Source organism: Clavelina lepadiformis, chromosome 8 (assembly GCF_947623445.1).
Source record: "Clavelina lepadiformis chromosome 8, kaClaLepa1.1, whole genome shotgun sequence".
Classification (NCBI taxonomy): domain Eukaryota; kingdom Metazoa; phylum Chordata; class Ascidiacea; order Aplousobranchia; family Clavelinidae; genus Clavelina; species Clavelina lepadiformis.
In genome coordinates this window covers 12,483,470-12,501,638 of record NC_135247.1, presented here as the reverse complement: position 1 = coordinate 12,501,638, position 18,169 = coordinate 12,483,470, and the positions used below count along the sequence as shown (strand labels likewise).

At 35.9% G+C, this 18,169-nt stretch overlaps 2 protein-coding genes across 4 annotated transcripts; one reads left to right on the top strand and one right to left on the bottom strand.

Annotated features, from left to right (window-relative positions):
- Positions 1 to 214: 214 nt before the first annotated feature.
- On the bottom strand, positions 215 to 6,593 carry LOC143468628 (PDZ and LIM domain protein 7-like). 2 transcript variants are annotated; one of them, XM_076965955.1, is made up of 9 exons: positions 6,263 to 6,592; positions 4,791 to 4,942; positions 4,245 to 4,347; positions 4,013 to 4,105; positions 3,016 to 3,134; positions 2,620 to 2,806; positions 2,260 to 2,380; positions 2,004 to 2,119; positions 215 to 1,126 (listed from the first exon to the last, which is right to left on the bottom strand). In XM_076965955.1, exons 1-9 carry the CDS (start codon positions 6,353 to 6,355, stop codon positions 1,034 to 1,036), a joined length of 1,077 nt encoding a protein of 358 aa, XP_076822070.1. In that variant the 5' UTR covers positions 6,356 to 6,592; the 3' UTR covers positions 215 to 1,033. The 2 variants fall into 2 exon arrangements, with proteins under 2 accessions (XP_076822070.1, XP_076822071.1); XM_076965956.1 differs by lacking the exon at positions 4,013 to 4,105 and having other exon boundaries at positions 6,263 to 6,593.
- Positions 6,594 to 11,241: 4,648 nt separating this feature from the next.
- On the top strand, positions 11,242 to 16,155 carry LOC143469825 (uncharacterized). Of its 2 annotated transcripts, none has more exons than XR_013119227.1 (2): positions 11,242 to 14,891; positions 15,514 to 16,155. XR_013119227.1 is itself a non-coding variant. In XM_076967663.1 (2 exons), exon 1 carries the CDS (start codon positions 14,624 to 14,626, stop codon positions 14,876 to 14,878), a length of 255 nt encoding a protein of 84 aa, XP_076823778.1. In that variant the 5' UTR covers positions 11,245 to 14,623; the 3' UTR covers positions 14,879 to 14,891; positions 15,514 to 16,155. The 2 variants fall into 2 exon arrangements, 1 of the variants encoding a protein (XP_076823778.1); XM_076967663.1 differs by having other exon boundaries at positions 11,245 to 14,891.
- The last annotated feature ends 2,014 nt before the right edge of the window (positions 16,156 to 18,169 follow it).

Genomic DNA, 18,169 nt, shown 5'->3' with positions numbered 1-18,169 from the left:
CCGTGTTACTTATTTCAATGGTACCTTAAAATGTCGAAATATCTATATCTGCGGTAGAACGATTTCAAATTACAACAAACATGAAATAACCTGGCAAAATGGACCTTTTACGTTACCTTTGAAGCATTTTATGCATCCAAGTTAAAAACCGAGCAACTAATTTGACACAACTTTGGCTAAATAACTTGATACTTCTGGTATAGATACACGGAAAGCCGATTATCTATTTATGAAGAAATCGTCCAAATTGGGTTTGCAAAAAACACCGGAAAATATGAGTTAATAATACACGTAGCAAAAAAACAATATAAGGAGCGTGGAATGCAAATGACGTTAAAGATTAATGCAGCGTACTGTCGGGAGCGTATCCGGCGGGGCAGGTAATACATTAATAAACATACATAGCAAATAAAATTCAGCTGAATCTTGCACAATCAGTTACGCTGTAGCATCGCGTGCAGAATACAAGAATTAGTTTTCCTTTTCTAGGCAAATAAATACGGAAATATTTCTTGGGCATATCGTTGTAGTTGCCTGATATATAACTGCATTTAAGCATAGACATATTACAATTTAGGTCACTCTCAAACTTACTAGTTTACTGGTAATTTGATAGACCTCAAAAGTTGTCTTCGCAGTAGTCACACAATATAATTTGCTTGGTGTCTAAAAGACTTCTAAAAATTCATTTGTGCTAAAATGTACAGTTGCGGCAAGCAATTACGAACACAACTGTTTACATAATACAGTAGAACAAACAAAATGAGTAAAACGTACTTTCATTCACCGCCAGAGTAGAAACAATTTTGCCAGTCGTGGTATGTTGTTAAAAAGGTAACTTCTATAAGTCCCCCAGACAGAAGAGAATAAAACAAATTTGTTTATTTTGCCAAACTGGCTGAGAAATTTAACAGTTTTGCTCATTTTCGTTAACACTATAACATTTTTATGTATGAGGTGTTATTTATCTTCTGCCTGGAAGATCTTGTCTGTAGTATTATATACATCATTGCCAGCAAATTAAAAAATTTGTTTAAGCAGATAACTTGACATTCTTGTGGTTGCTGCAAACTGGCTTCTCGTTCACCGCGAAGAATCCAGCATTTTTAAGGTCAATATGGCATACCTGTGCGACAAAATTTTAAAACTTGCAATAATTTTTATTATAATTTTTACAAGGTCAAAATAAAAAGCTGTGAACATATGCACCAAGGGATGTCATATTTATTGTTTGGCCTACTTTTAGTAAAAGTATCTGTCTCAGATTACAAGCAACCTTTGCATCAGGCTTATCAAAACACTTAAAGAGATTTGTTTATTGCGGCTCACTCACTCTAATTCATTCAAGCCTTACAAACGTTGTTTCTTTAAAATTGATGCACAGAGTCTTTTGTTTTTTGAAGTTTTTTTTTACTATGAACCGGTATTTTGGTGGCAGGAAACCGGGCCCCAAGAAAATGATGGAAAGTTGGACGTGGCTACCGATCTCTTTTCAAAAATCACGTTGGCCATCGATTACGTTCCACATGCTCAATTATTTGGTGTTATGGTATGATAATTAATATTTTTATACTCGGAGTATTCTTGCAAGTCCAGCGCTCTAACCACTCGGCTTCGGAAACGAATCAACGGTATTGGAGTTTTTTATTTAAAAATAACTACTAATCTCCGTTTTTTTTTAAGAAAGAGACTATTTTAGTGGAAAGAGGCCATCCAGACCCCTGTTAAAGGTAAGCGTTTTAGTTGGACGGGAGAAAAATTGATGGTGAGTATTGACCTGTAGAGTTAAAGTAAAGTGACATGCAGATTAGGTTTAGGTTACAATGTTAAAACTTTTATATTAAGTGAACAAGCAACCGAAAGAAAGATAGCTTCAAACATGTAATTTTTTCGCTTAGATCGTGACAGTGTTTATATTCTATGAGAATATTATATCTTAGAACTGGGCTACGATTCATGGGCCTCTCTTATCACGAACATACTGTATTATACAAAGAATTTACCGCGCACGTAAAGCAGGTTTCGTGCCATTGCGCTTTTATTGCTTCTACATAGTGATCACCAGCCTCAATTGGATAGCCGCAACCCTTGCACATGGTACCGAACAACAGGTTATAATCTACAAAAAATGCTTTTTAATGTTATTCTGCAAAGGTTAATTCAGTAGATCTAGACAAGCTAATTTGATGAAATTCAACAATAAATATCATGATCAAAATAGATTTTTCCGTAAAACGAAAAAATTTCCTGTCGCCTGACCTGAAACACAGTAAGGTTTGTCATGCTCCAAATGAAATACCCCGTCTCTGAAAGCCTGATTACAAGCAGTACATACGAAGCAACTCACGTGCCATGTTTGGTTTAGCGCATGCATGACTTCCTGTGAAAATCACATGACGTTATGAACTAAAATGTCAACAGTATTCTGGTGATTGACACAAAAACATCTAAACTAAGGCGCAGAGGTGTATAAGTATAAAACTACTGCTTGTGAAATGGTTGACGTGATCACACACACATTCAGAACATTATATACAACATGGTGGCATCACATAACCTACAGTGATCATCATCAAACAAAAGTACACTACAAAAGAACTGAAACAATAACAGCTTTACCCCGACAATTTTTTTGTGGCATTTGCCGCAAGCATGGGCAAAATATTTTTCGTAGCATTCGGAGCAGTATCGCTCGCCTTTTTCTTCGATGAAGCCACAGTTCTGCAATGGGCGGCGGCAGTTGGCAGAAGAACACACAAACTCATCTGGATGCCAATTTTTGCCTTGCGCGGTCAAATAGGGGCCCCTGCAACATTAACAATGCCAAGAACCACTGTTATTGCAAAATAATGGTTAATGCAACAAAGTTATCGATCTACCGTTTTGCGTTGTATGGAACTGTGTAAGAAGTAAAACCAAACGTCGCCAACTGTTGTATCGTAATATGAGATGAGAACCTACACCGCTCATAAGTCATTTTAAGCCGAAATCACACTATTTCCATGTGACACTCACCTGATCAGTTGTTTACAACCTTCGCAAATTAGTTCTTGGGCCGAAGAACTTTGATGACTAGTTACAGGTGTCACGGTGGGTGGTGTAGGAAAATCATCCCGTGCGTTTATAAATTGGTTCTAGAAACGTGAAATATTGGTATGTTAGATAAAGCAGTAATACATCAGGTGATAGTTAAACAAACTTTTACACATAGCATTTAAAATATAAAAGTGATTATTTATCGAAAGCATATTATAGCCTATATAGGTGTTGTTATAGCTTGTTGTTAAAGATAAACGGTTATAGACTAGGACACGCGTTCCCAACTAGGGGTGCGAGATAACCTTCTAGGGGGTGCAAAACCTAGGAAAATGCATTTGTTTGGATCTTAAAGTGTTAAACTTTTGTTACTTAAAGATTGCATTTCATGGAAGCAAGGGGTGCGAGTAATAAAAAAGGTTGGAAAATCCTAGGCTAGAAGAATGGGCAATGGAAATGCAAGAAGTTGGTTGGCTTTTAAAGTTCAATTGAAGTTAGATTTAGATTAGAAGGTAGATTTGGCTTAGGTTCAAATTACTAGCTTATATGTTGTATCCTTTCAGTTAGTTTATCAAGAAATAGCTTCCAACGTACGGGAATTTTTCTGGAGAAATGATGCAAGCCTTAAAACATTGCAAAATGTTAAGTCCATACCCAGCGTCATTCAATAATAAAAACAAAGCCTCAGAAAAGAAATTGTTTTGAATTACAGCACACTGTAGGCTATTAGGTGATTTATAAAGGGTTGAAAATCCAACCAAGCAGCAATTTTGCCTAAATATTGTAAAACAATTATTTTGGCATAGCTTTAGTCAGCGTCGAAACAATTTTGGAAACTATGGCCGTTAAAGAAGACACGTTTATACAGGAAACGTTGCGTTGTAAGTGCTCCTTGTCAAGAATTAAGTCTGTGACAAAATTTGTTTTACAACATATGGATGCTGCAGTCCTGCAGGCAAGTAATAACTTCTCTTACTTGATTTATTGTAGTGACTGGCGGTGGGGGCGGCAAACTATCATTATTGCTTGGTATGGGTGTAGGTTTTGGTCTAATGGGTTGCCATGTTTTCTGCAAAATAATGCAAGCGAAAGAAATTACTCCGGTTGACGACTCAAACATAGCCATAGCTGGGGTATAGTTGTTATCATAGGTAAGTTCACAAATAACCTCTTAAGTAAAATTACCTGTGTCGAAATGAATAACTTACCGTCGGCACAGTGGCTGTTGATTTATATGTGGGTTTGGTTACAAAGTTGGAATTGCCTGATTTGGATTCTGGCGGGTTGGAGGAAGTGCGTTGTTCGTTTGAGCTATGAATGAAAATATTTAGATTCAATTTGTACAAAAATTCCAAATTTACAGTATATTCATTATTCTTATTGTACGTTTTATTTATTTATTGTATCTTTGCAAATTCGATTACCGATTTTCACAGAAAGTTGTACAAACAATAAGAGTTTATTAGTTTTAAGTGACCCCATGCGTTCTCGGAGTTTTGTAGTTCTTTTAGAAAGAGACTTCTACATACTTCCTTATACATGTTTTTTTTTTTCAAAAAAAATGTTGTTGTGGGTATATATCCTAGGAGACTTTTTACATCTTTGAAAAAAGTTGCAACTGGTCCTTACAGGTATTCATATAAGATATAACTTTTCGAGTTCCAGAATTATCTGTTAAAAATCGGTATCCCTTTTGCGTTTTAACTAATCAAATTAATGAAAAAGATCAGATTTTTTTCTTATGCACATATTACCTTTCGACTTTCAAAGCGAGGTTACTAGTAGACGATTTTACGTAGTTTTGCGCGTCCAAGTGGCTTAATTGTGAAGCGTCATGGCCATTTATCGCAGCTATGACGTCACCAGGCTTCAAGCCAGCAATGTCAGCTTTTCCTCCCGGTGTCACCTGAGTACAAGGTACAATGACATGAGCAAACCTTCATGACTTCACCAACATGCGCTTACTTATGGTCTTTCAAGTATTCAAATAGGAGAATTAGTTGCATTGTGATAAGCTTTCAAAAATGGGCATAAGTCAAAGTTTATGATGACACTAAGTTCAGCGCCTCATGTAATATTAAAGTACAGTAATATCTAGTCAACTTAAATATAAATGCTTTGGTGACAATAAGTACGAATTGCACATAGGTACCGCATTCTTTCGTGCATTGCGCGGACTTGTGCATACCGGTTACTACAAAATATATCAAAACAGGGGCACCACATACAGGTAAGAATATGGTAATTCAAGGGATCCATTTTATGTAAGTACAAACATTAGTTCAGAAAGCGTAGAGATTTTTACAATCAAGTCCCTTTGCCATTTGAAGAAACAGAGTGACTTTCACCATAAGTATAGTTCACCATAGCCCGTTGTTAAAGATAGGCGGTTATGTTAGGAGAATGGGTATGCAAAAAGTCGATTTAAGCTATTTCGAGTACAATTGAAGAAAAATTTCGATTAGTAGGAAAATGTACGTTAAGTTTAGGTTACTATGCTAAAACAAGTAAGTTAAGTTAACAACAGACTACGAAAAATAGCTTTGAACGTACGATTTTTCCTGTGAAATAGTTATAGCCTTGATGAAATTACATGATTTTGTATCTAAACGTTAGGTCTGCAAACGTCGCATGTTAGACATTTAAGAAGCTGTAAACAACCACAAACTATCTATCAATAACGCCTATTCATTCTGATTCGCGGTTTAGTGTGAGGCGAATTTGGGTTACGACCGGCAAGCAATCAAGTCTCCTTATACGGTCATGAAACTACTCAACCGTGTACAACGTACATGACGATTTTGTGCTTTTCACAACACTTAGCACAAAATGCAACCTGATTTTTCGTTGACTGGAATCTTGAACGGTCTCAACAGCATGAATTTAAAACGGCCTATACCGCTACAACCTACAGCCAACACAATAGTTTGCACAATTTGCAATTTTATTTCTGAATTTGTAACTATTAAAAAGTTCACCCCAAATTTCGAGCCCTGTATGGTCTATTTACCATAAAAGTACTTTGTGGTAACATGCTGCTTGACGTAATATCTGTAAAGTAACGGTGAAACAGTTCACTTCCAATGATACCACTGTTAGTTTAATGTACAACTATTCAGTACATTTGATGGCAAAATGCCCATGTAACCATCTCTTCAAAACGAACGTTTTGGATATAACACTTAACGCCATTTATTGTATCTACATCCATATACATAAACTTTACCTTGGATATAGCTAAATTGGCGTGGAAATCACATCCGCCGACTAAGCGAAATCCCCAAGGACTACCCCCAGATAATGTTACAATTCGAGGCATGATAAATCTACAATCTGCTTGATTCTGCGTACAATGCCTATTCAAAGATAAGGTAATATTTGTCCAATGTTGCAGCAAGACATAACTCCAATTCTTAAGTTATAAAGTTAATGTCTCAGGATTTCATCTTTACATTTCAATCAAATACGACTTATGACCCGTTTTCATAACGTAAACATATCCTCCCTAGTACAAATTAGGCAATTAAAATAAAACCTTCATTACCAGCACTTACACAAACCTAACGCTGTATTGCGATATAGGCGACGCCTCTTGGGCAGACAGAAAAGTGTGTACGAAAAAGGCAAACACACAGGTTTCGAAATTCTTATTTGCCAGCCGTAATTTGTGGGTCACACGTACGCCAGACAGCGGTATCAATCATAGGAGGACGTGCAATAACAGAATAATATCGTCAGTTCTTATCTGAAAAAGTTTGACAAGCACAATTACTTGCAGCACAGCAACATCGTATCTATCTGGTATCTGTACTTATCACTAAATATGCTGTTGATCTTATTCCATCCGGTGATTGTCTCATTCCAATTGTTTTAACTTTCTTTACCTGTCAAAAGCGTTAGTGGTTTTTAATAGAAGCGACCCATCCAAGAACTTCTTAGTGTCTTGTGTTAACTTTAATAACTTATTAGCATTCCATGGATTTGGAGCTGTTTCTAATTTTGGAACAATGAAAGTTAAATGTTTAACAGAATTACTTGCTTTGATAAGGTATCGGAGCGTTGTTTTATGAAAATATTGCCCTAACCTGAAAGTTATCATTTAAGTTTTTTTTGGATTTAAAAATGCCGCTGGGTTGAATTTAAAAAGTAAAACTTATAGACAAAGATATGGTCAATTTGTACCAGTCTTTGTCTTTAAATTTGGCCTCTGTTTTGTGTACGTGTTGTAAAATAAGTTCTTGTTTTGATTAATAAAGATACTTTAGAAGAAAAGGATATTGACTTACAAAACATATGACCAAACTTAGGAGACCAAGGCGAATAAAAAAAGTATTACTTGATAATATAGCTTCAAATTGAGTCTGCTCTCCCTACCCTACCTTTTACCTCATACTTTCACACTAAGAAAACTGTGGATAAAACAACGCCACCCAAAAGGAGCCTATTCAACGGTAAAAACGAACGGGACTCTTTTTTATTAAACTTCCATATAATTGGGCGACACCTCGCTATAATCAAGTATAGTCAGGGTTGCCATCGGTCTGGACATAAAAATAAGGACGAATAGGAAACGAAAGAAGAATACCTTAAACAGTGCACAATAAAAGGCAATCAATGTTCCTAAAATAAAGAAAAAAACGATACAATATTTACATGTTCTTAATGTTGGTATTTTTCGGTACAAAATGGTATACTAAAGGGGTCGAAATGCCCAAAGTAGGTTTCTCTGCCCTAAAAATAAGACAAAAATAAACACGCAAGTGAAAATAAGCACGTTTCTTAGAAAAAAGGACATTAGTATTTTCTTTGTACTTGTATTGTACTTGACTTGACAAGAAGTATAAAGCTTAGAAATAAGCACGGAATGATAAACCTGAGTATAGTAGAAAATGAAATCCCCTCTTTGTGAAATGCAGACTGGACTTAAATACATGTAGAGGCTCAAGTGTTTGTGTGGTACGCAATAGGAAAACAAACTCGCAGAACTCTATTCACAGGAGTGAACGAACACACTCGCAAAGCTCCAACGACAAATATGAATTTTCCAAATATCCCCACAAACATCCTAATCACACAAAAGACTTTGTTAAAAACCGAAAAATTTTCACCGGCTTGTCAAGATCAGAGTCTAAAGTCTAAAGATATTAAAGTCTACTTTACGAATCTATAACATTCAACGATCGCTCAAAGTACAGTAGACACTCAGTCGCTTGTTTTATTTATTTTTAACACTTGACACTGTTTTTGTCTATAGTTTTTCGCCAGGTATTGCACTCGAATTTTCTGTCATACTGCAGTAATTATGAACATCACCGTGTAGGTTTTCTGATACATGGCAGCATTTACGGAATGGGCCATGGCACACACAGCCCCTCCTTTTTTCGAAAAATTTACCTTATCCAACAAAATATAAAAAAAGAATGAGTAAACAAGAAAAAACAGAAAATTAACTTTAATTAGTAGTTAAATTGTGGTGTTGACAGACATAGTATTTTACGATCTCTGGTAGGAAATTTCAGTCTTTGGCCAATAGCTTATTGAGCAGGGAAAAACTCCATACCACTGAAGCGGTTGTTGGTTGACAACCTTGCAGCAAGCCGTAGAGGCGTAAACTGATGAATTGCGCAACGTAACAAACCCATTAATGCGTCATTGATATAAGATATTGATAGACAAACTGCTATGCCTTGTGCAATCATATGCAGTATATAATCCGTTTGTCATCTTTTCAGGAATATTGAAATTTAAAAGTGTTTAGAAAATATTATGCAACAAAATGTGCATAACCTGTGCGAAAACGAAAATTGACCAAACAACAAAAAAATTCACCTAAAAACAGAAAGACTGACTTTATAAAAAGAAATTGACTTGCTTTAACTGCCAATAACTTGGTAGGTGACGGCCTAACCCAACCACGGTAACCAGTACAGTACCAGTTTGACGGGTAGCCTATGCGGTCCAAAGGATACCGTAACTTCACGGACACAAAGGATTGGGCTACCGTATTTTTTATGTTTAAAAACAATCATATTTTATCCAATTATAATGCTCTACGTTGCTAATTTCTTCACATGACGCCTAATTGGATATAGGCTAAATTCCCATAAACTACAGTACACTTCTGACTTTTATTGACTACCGCGCAAGGAAAGCAACGAGGTTTTTTCGATTTTCTTATGCCAATAACTACCTAACGACGGATTATTTTTCAAAGATATTTTACCAGAATGTTCTGTTAATAGTGTTCTTTTGTATAAGATCAATTTTATTTGGACTTGCCCCTCTTTTTAAGGTTTTATGGAAGTTAGATTTAGATTAAAAGATAGATTTAGGTTATGTTTAAGTTGCAATGTTATAATATTTAAATTAGGTTAACAAAAAACTGTGAAAAATAGCTTCGAACGCACGATTTGCTTAATTATGGTGAAATAGTGGCAGCCTAATTGAAATGCTTTTGTGAGTAATCTCGCCTTCGTTAAATCATACTGGCAACTCTGACATTACAATTGAGTTATTTCATTTCTATGTCAAGATGGCATAAAATGTGATTTTCTTTTGATGTCATGGTATTTTCCCCAAATTAGTAGGAGAAATATACGGTTTCTCGGGACAACATTTCAAAGTCGTGGAATTAGTTTATGTGTGCATACCTTTAGCTTATAGCTCCCTGAACTTTTGCTGCATATCACCACAGGGACTCATAGCCTTCATGTTGGGAAGCATCATTCATATAGAATAGATAGATTATAGACTCTGTCAAAGCACTAGCTTGCATCGGACACCAGAAGCTATTGGAAGTAAAGGAAAGTATCCGAAAAACGGCCATTAGAGGAAATTTCTTACTAATTTATGCTGGTAACTTTGCGAACACTGACAAAACTGTCATTTGTTGAGGTTTAAGGCACTGTTGCATCTTCTCGCCATCATCTTTCAATGTCAATCGTGTGTAGCGTTCACCAACCTGTCCGCTAGATAACGGCAGGATACCACGTTTATTTGCCCAAAGACTTATTGTGTTTTTTCGTCGTTTTCTTAGTTCACATTTCGAGTCAGTCGTGTTTAAGACAAGGAGGCACACAGATGGACACTCTTTTTTGAGACATCTCTCCGCGTCAAGTTATGCCTGTGTTGCGGCGCATGTTATTTGCCCATAAAATAGTATCAAGTTAGCCGCAGTTGTAGGAAAAGGAACAGTTTAACAACACATATTCATAGCGTAATGTCTTCGTTGCCCTATATATTTTGGTGAACCCGATAAGATTAAAACGCGACCTTTGACTGGAGTTAGCCCAGCAGTGCAACCGTTAAGTTTTGCAGTGTACTCGAATGGTAGACTGCACGATCGTGTTCAGAAGGATGTGCAGCTTTCGACGTATTGTACTACTTTTACCGCCCGTTTAACTCAACATGGGAATATTCTTCTCAGCAGCGACAAGTGGGATTCTTTCAACAACAATCAATACCGCTCCGACGAGGTGCTCACCGAATCTTCTGCAAAGCAATATTGTATTGCAGTTGTACGTACACTGTAGTTTTGATGGTTCGCGTTTCATAACTTTTTATCATGTCTGCATAGTATCGTATAATATGAAATGTTTTTAAGCCTGGTTGTTTACAGTTTTGCCCTATATCGTGTGGGCATATGCCTATGGTATAGCCTACTTTGGCCAACAGCCAACATGTGTAAAATTACAGCCCACATGTCTAAAATCGATGACGTATGATCAATAACTTTTTCTCTACTGTTTCCTGCCTCCCGCGGTGTTTTCATTATTTGTGCCAATTTACTTCTTCGTGCTGTCTTTCGAAGGCGCTAGCTAACCATATCACCTGCTTAACTTTATTTTATAAATTTTCCCTGTCGGTTGCTGTAGTTTTATTAATTATCTAGTGATAAATTGCTTATCCCATTTCACATTTTCGAAGGAATATAGCGTATTATGATTTCTGTAAAGTATTATATAGCGTTCAGACGCTCACCACCCTATTCGCTAGAGAGAGGCAGAACACCGCTTTTATTTGCCCAAAGAATTATTTTGTTTTATCTCTTTATTCTCGCATTTCGAGTCAGTCGTCTTTTAGACAAGGACGCTCTTTCGAGAGGTTTCTCGGCGTCAAGTTATGCCTGTGCTGTAAAATAATATCAAGTTAGCCGCAGTTATAGGATCAGGAACAGCTTAACAGCAGCATATGTATATAGCGTAATGTCTTTTTGCGCTATGAGTGAGCAGCTGCTATCACAAGCATGTGTGAACAGCAAAGATGACACCGTAAACAGGGCAATTGGCAACAGGCAAACAACATTCGCAATGCAAATAGTTCCCAGTCATTTCAGAAATGTCAGAAACATTCTGGGCTCCTCCAAATGCAAGGAATACGGCATAGTAATAAATGCTAAAAAAGGCAAAACCCATGCGCATGAAAAACAACGCCGAATTCATTTGTAATATAACAACAAGTGGTAAAGATCTTGAGAATACCTATACCTTGCTGGAAGCACAATAACTGAATTTGTGAGGGTGGAAGAAATAAAGAAAATGATAAAAAATGCAAAGCAAAATTCTGGAAATGTTAAGAAATGTTTGCGTAAAAACACCAATCTATGCACCTGAAACTTAGAATATTGCTTTACCATGTGTTTTCTGTAGTTGCATATGACTGTGAGGCATGGCTCATTGCAGTATATGCTACTACCAACATCAAAAAGCAGTGGAATTAATATACAAACCTTTATATGTTTAGTGTGCAGTGGCTTGGGTAACATTTTTTAATAACATTCAGAGCCGGAGGAATGGCTTCCCCCTCGTACTCCCCGATCGGGTGCGGCCAAAATCTGGCTGGAGACTTAATTTTATGCATATAAATAACCAAAACCGAACTCACACATTTCCTTTTTCAACATTCATATTTATCTACGGTAATGATATAAGGGCCACGAAAGAGCGAGCTGTAAACCACTAAAACCTTAGAAGATTGCTGATTACAACTATTTTGTTGTTTTGCTTGCAAATTAGCCCTTTTTATTCCTATACAACTATGTTTATCATGTTTATCCATAATGATGTTAGGCCTAACTTAATTTGGCATGTGCACTGCAGGATTTGGTTTGCGTACGTTAGGTTTCTTGCCTACGACATCACTACTTCTCACCAGTCATAGTTTACTTTTTTATATCTTGTTTGTTAGATATTCGGTGGTTTTCACTATATTACATAAATTGACGTTTTTGTTGACATTTATATAAATATTGAATTAACTATTTCACCGGTGTCCGTTTACCGAAGTTGCTGAATCACAATACGGTAACCAGTAGATTTTCACTGATGAGAGAAGATAATTCGCTGTCGAATTGGTTAACTATGAGGTTCGTAAAATAAAGGTTTCGGGCTCGAATCGCGTTGTTCTTTGACTTTTTTGTCCAAATTTATTTTTGATGTAATTTAGTCATGAGAAGTAAGAGTTTGGGTCGGAGGAGACTATTTTAATTTTTAGATTAATTTAGACTTTGATATAAAAATTGTCATTTTTAGTTGAAAAATAGCGTTTATTTCAATTCGCATCAGGCTGTCTTAGCTTAGTAATTTTATTATAAGAAGCGAGATTTTGGTCAGAGGAGATTATAGTTTTAGGTTAATTTACATTTTTGAAAAAGTAGTAAGTCGTTTTAAGTTGATAATTACCTTCCTTTTAAATTCACATACTAGCCTAATTGCCCTTTAAAGTATTTGTATTTTTCTATATCTATAAACGGCGGCCGGTAAAATAAGTTTCAACTTTACCGGGCGCTGGTGGTTTAACATCTAGCACATACATTGATAACAATACATCATTCCTTGCAAAGTGTTTTCTAAGTTGTGACTGAAATTCATGAATATGTTTTTTCCGAATGCTTATATTTATTTAGGTTTATGTATGTATATGTCTCGACTAGTATACAATATGGGGCTATACGGTTGCATCTTTGTTTTTGATAAAAATTTCAAAGTTCACGAAATTCTAAAATGTCCTTTTGTTGATAATTTTATATAATGTTCTATTTTTTGTTTCACAGTATACAATATGGGGGTACGAGTGCAATTTTGTGCTTTTAGATTGGGCAGTGAAACAATGTTTATTTTTGATAAATATTTGAAATTTTATTATTCTTTAAGGATTAAAGTTTACAATATTATGGTTCAATCTTTCTGAATCGTAATCGGGTTATCATAGTTAAAATAAACATATTTAAGATTATCTGTGTCTGTAATCTCAACTTTTATCTCAAGTAAGCTTATTTCAAACGATTTTTGTTTTGAAAGATGAGATTTTCGTTTGATATTATAATGTTTTAAAAGAATAATGAGTAATGGTCTTGTAAGTAAAAATGAAACATGAATTTTTTTGCTTTGCACCTGCGGTGTGTTGTCCATTTTTATATAAGTGTTGGAAATTTTTAAGTAAAAATATCATTTAAAGAAATTTAAAAAGTTGCATATTTTGTTGATGAAAATCAAAAGTGTTGAAATTTTTTATAATTTTACAAAATAATGGTTATGGTGGAAATCAAGCTTTCGGAAACATATCACGAATTTAGAACATATCATTATATGCCTATACCACCGTAAATCCGTGATCAAAGCGATTACTCCAAGGCAGATTTTTTAGATCCAAGCGTCTTGATAGGACGTTGTTGCGCTGTTCAAATTTTATCAATTGCATCCTCTTGTAAAGCATTTATTCAAAAAGAAGAGAATTTTCTACTTAAAATGTTGGCCCCCACGTGGACGCAACGCCTCAAATCAAATGCCGGCTCTGCTCCGATCTTTTGCAAAGATCGAGAAGTAGCGATGAAGCTAGAAACAAATTACCTAACAGGTTTTGAAAAAGGCTCAATTTTCAATCGCCGCCGTAGAAGGTATTGTTATTTTTCCTGGAAATCTTATTGATATCACTTTCGACAGCAAATATAGCGCCCAGATGGCTGCAAGTCGCTTGTCATATCAAGAAACTGTAGCGAAGGTCTTAACGCTCAGATCTTAACAATCACCATGTCCGAAGTGCCGATCCTGTTCCCCAAGGAATCGTTTGAAAATATTATTCTCCAAAATGTAGGCGAAGTCCTGCAATCCAGCCTTGGTCGCCACTCAACGCAATACTGCAAGAAAGATGGCCGTCGAATCTTTCAAGTCAACCGCTCCAATTTTGAGGCTAACCCTTTACCAAGGAAATTTACTTTGGTCATTACAGATTTATTGTCAATTACGCGGGACAGCCCGACTTATGTAACTACTGCGAGGAAGAAGGACACACCAGAGATTTATGCTAAAAACGACAAGATAACAACAAACCAAGAAGGAATATTTTCTTGCACGGTGCACCATTTCGCAGGGAAGAAAAGAAATTTCCACCAATTACCAACAAACAAGAGCTATCAACACCACGTCAAAGCTGAAATCCCCAGCCATTTTCCATTTCGTTAAGGCAACCGTTAGAGATAAACTCGCAAAAACACGCCTTGCACGTTTTCTCAGAAACATCTGATAAGGTTTGCGATAAAAACCACACCGATACGTCTCAAGAAGTTAATGACAACGAAGACACAACAGAAATGTTAGTTGAGGAAATCATATCCGGGAATGGCCAGCTACTACTCGATGAGTCCAAATCCCAGTACGACGACCAAAAAAAACATGAGTCAGACGAATTCTCCGGAACTGACTCAATCGTCGCCAACTCACTAGGAAATTTGCGCCGGAAAGAGAAAAAGGACTCGCCCTCGAAGAACGACATCACCCAGAACACACATCGCAACAAGAAAATGGAAAAAGCTGAAGTCCAACGCGAATGCGGGCGTTTCACTTGACCACCCAAATCAGGTTAGAGAGTGAAATGCAATAACTTATGTTGTGATATGGTTTCGGCACATTGTCCCAAATGTGACGATTATATTTTTTACTCGCAACTTCTAGGAGGTGTGTATGAATGCGGTTTTAAATTGAAATAAAATTAAATAAATTTGAATAAAGTAATTTTAACTAAATTTTCTAATGAACTACTCATAAACTGAAAGCTGTCAATAAATTTTCTATGTTTCCCTACGAAATAAGCCATGTATATTTCCATATTGTTTGGAATTACATCGATATTCTCCCCACATTTTCCTATTTCTTGCATGAGAAAATGTGAATCATAACCACTCAAATTATGAAAAAATACAGGTATTTTATCAGTCAATCTAAAACTCAGTTTACATTTGTTATGTGCTGCACCTCCGTATTTTCCTGTAACATGACAGTGGTCTCTAACTTTTTCATCAGTTTCTTTGTATTTTCTATTATAAATATGACAATTTATTACTGCTTTAAAGTTTTCTTCATCATTATCAGTTAACTTCATAATTGATTGAAATACTCTTTTCATTTTTTGACAATATTTAACATATTTCATATTTTTGACAATATTTAACTTTCAACATAGCTTTCAAAAATTTATAAACAGAATATTCACCTGAAAGGAGCTCCGCGTCATCGCTATATAATTGGATCGGTTTACTGAATTTATCATCATAACAACAAACTAATTTACAAGCATATCCACAATCAATATGTTATTGATAGTTTTCAGTATAAGACTTCGTATCATCTGGGTGACAGCTGTCAAATCTTTTTAGTTCTTGCTTCGAAATCAGCATATATAACAATGCATATATAACTTATAATGGAACTTGTACTTGTTTGTAAAAGTTTTAAAATGTAACAAAACTATCCTTTTTAGGCATTTGTATAGCTTGCTTTCCGTTTATAGCAATGTAATTTGGTGTATGTTCTAAAAGGTTATCCTCACTGTTAAAACATTGCAAACAGCATCTACAGAAGTGTTTTATTTGTTTAAGCTTGCTTTTATTGTACACTAATCGATTGAGGTTTTTAATCCAAGCATAATTTTGTTTTTGAGCTTTAATGATTCATAATTAATAAATTCAGTGTTAGTTCAACTACTTTTTTAGAAAATACAAAAAACGAGGTTTTTTATTTTCATAACCAAATACATTAATACTGATGTTATTTTATTCTTCAATTTTTGGAATTTGTTTGATTGTAACTGGAAATGTTGTACCGTCATAATTCACTGTGTTAATATATTTTTTAGTAACTTATTCTCTCAGAATGACTTATCACACTTTGAGCTAATACTATAGCTAAACGACACCATCTAGAACACTCATCATTATTATTCTTAATATTTATCAAACCTTTTCTGGCATTTTTAAGTTCTTTTGGTAAATCAATCAAACGTACAAATTTGCAAACGTACATCATCAACAATTTTTGATCTGAGTGACTCTTTCACCGCAAGTTGATCACGCGGCCCGTAGGTAAAGATGGTGTACCGACATTTAATCACGCGACACATAATCACTAGGACATTTAATCACGCGACTTGGATACTTAGTCACGCGACATATAATCACGCGACACATAATCACTTGGATGTCGGAAAAGCGTGAGGAAAATTCAGTAATTCAAGCTCGTGTGCATCTCTCTGTGGGGATGGCGATGTGGATTGTTTTTAAGGTTGGCCTAAAGCCAAAGCGTCACCTAACGCAAAGCGTCCTGCGCAAAGCTAATGAAATTGGCATGAAATGTGACTACGAGTCTAATGACGAATTAAGAACAGTTGTTCGGTGTTTACCAGCCTTAGCCATGGTCCCTTCCTCTGACGTAGTCGAGTCATTTCTGATCTTAGCTGATAGCATGCCCGATCACGAGAAGATGCCTGAGCTGCTTTCGTATTTCGAACACACATATATCAGAGGCAGACGACGTCCGGGACGTGGTGAAAATTACGGCTCAGCCATCTTTCCAATCGAAAGTTGGAATCATTACGAAGCCGGGGCAGGTTGCATTGCAAGAACCACAAATGCAGTCGAAGGTTGGCATTTTGGTCTCCAAGTGCTTTTTCAATGCCACCACCCGACATTGTGGACTTTCATACAGGGAATTGAAAAAGACATTCAAATGCAACGTGCAACGTTTCTGCAAGGAATTGCTGGTACTCAACCTTCTATTCCAATGCGGTACAAGGCACTGAAACTGCGTGTGCAAAACACAGTTGACCGTTATCTGTCAAGCGAGATTTTAGTCTATCTTCGTGCAGTTGCTTACATTTCCCATGCATAACATTGCTGTAAATTGTAAATAAACATTGTAAATGTGTGATTAAATGTCCTAGTGATTATGTGTCGCGTGATTAAATGTCCTAGTGATTATGTGTCGGTGATTAAGCGTCGCGTGATTAAGTGTCGCGTGATTAAGTGTCACCAAACCGGTAAAGATAGGCAGTTAGGTTAGGAGAATGGGTAGGGAAAAAGTCGATTTAAGCTATTTAGCGTTTAATTGAAGTTAGTTTTAAATTAGAAGAATGATTTAGGTAAGGTTTAGGTTACTATGTTAAAGCATTTAAGTTAGGTCACCAAGAAACCATGAGAAATAGCTTTGAACGTACGATTTTTTTCCAGTAAAATAGTGACAGCTTTTTTGATAGCAAGGGCGCAAATCAGGCGCTCGGCGAAGAATTAGTGCTTTGTGTGATACAAAATATCATGCAACACAATTAAAACGTATTTCTACTGCAGAAGTAGTGATTATTGTGGGTACATATTCGTACAATTGGTAAAGAAAACTATAAAGTAGTTGTAAAGTCCAGTTAAGTTAAATGTAAAAGCACAAAACATTACTTATATCGGTTACGTATAACGTGAGTAGGCTATACATCAAAAGCATAAGTCAAAGCTACCATGGTAAACTTAATGACAGTATACTAAAATATTACTCAAAGCGTAAACTACCCATGTACATTGCACACGATATGGAAAATATCTCAGCAAATAGAATGGATAGAATAGATTTTTGGTTGAGCGAGCTGTTTATCCCACTCTATTCTAAGTGTCCTGAAAGTACTCTGTGTTGTCAATAAATCAGTAATTTCATAGCTAACCTTTTTCAACTTCATCAACACAAACAAATGCGTGTTGACAACTGGCATAATCGCACAAATCGAAATCCGTGAATTGGCAGAGAAAGATGAGAAAATTAAAAAATAAAGAATGTACATTTTTTAACTTAAGTACCTATATAGGTGTATGAGTGTATGT

Coding starts and splice junctions, on each gene's coding strand:
- LOC143468628 (XM_076965955.1), bottom strand. CDS start 6,355: ATGCCTCGAATTGTAACATTATCTGGGGGTAGTCCTTGGGGATTTCGC. Junction 4,943..6,262: donor CCAATTTAGCTATATCCAAG/GTAAAGTTTATG, acceptor CCTTGTACTCAG/GTGACACCGGGAGGAAAAGC. Junction 4,348..4,790: donor CTCGCTTTGAAAGTCGAAAG/GTAATATGTGCA, acceptor TTTCATTCATAG/CTCAAACGAACAACGCACTT.
- LOC143469825 (XM_076967663.1), top strand. CDS start 14,624: ATGTTAGTTGAGGAAATCATATCCGGGAATGGCCAGCTACTACTCGAT.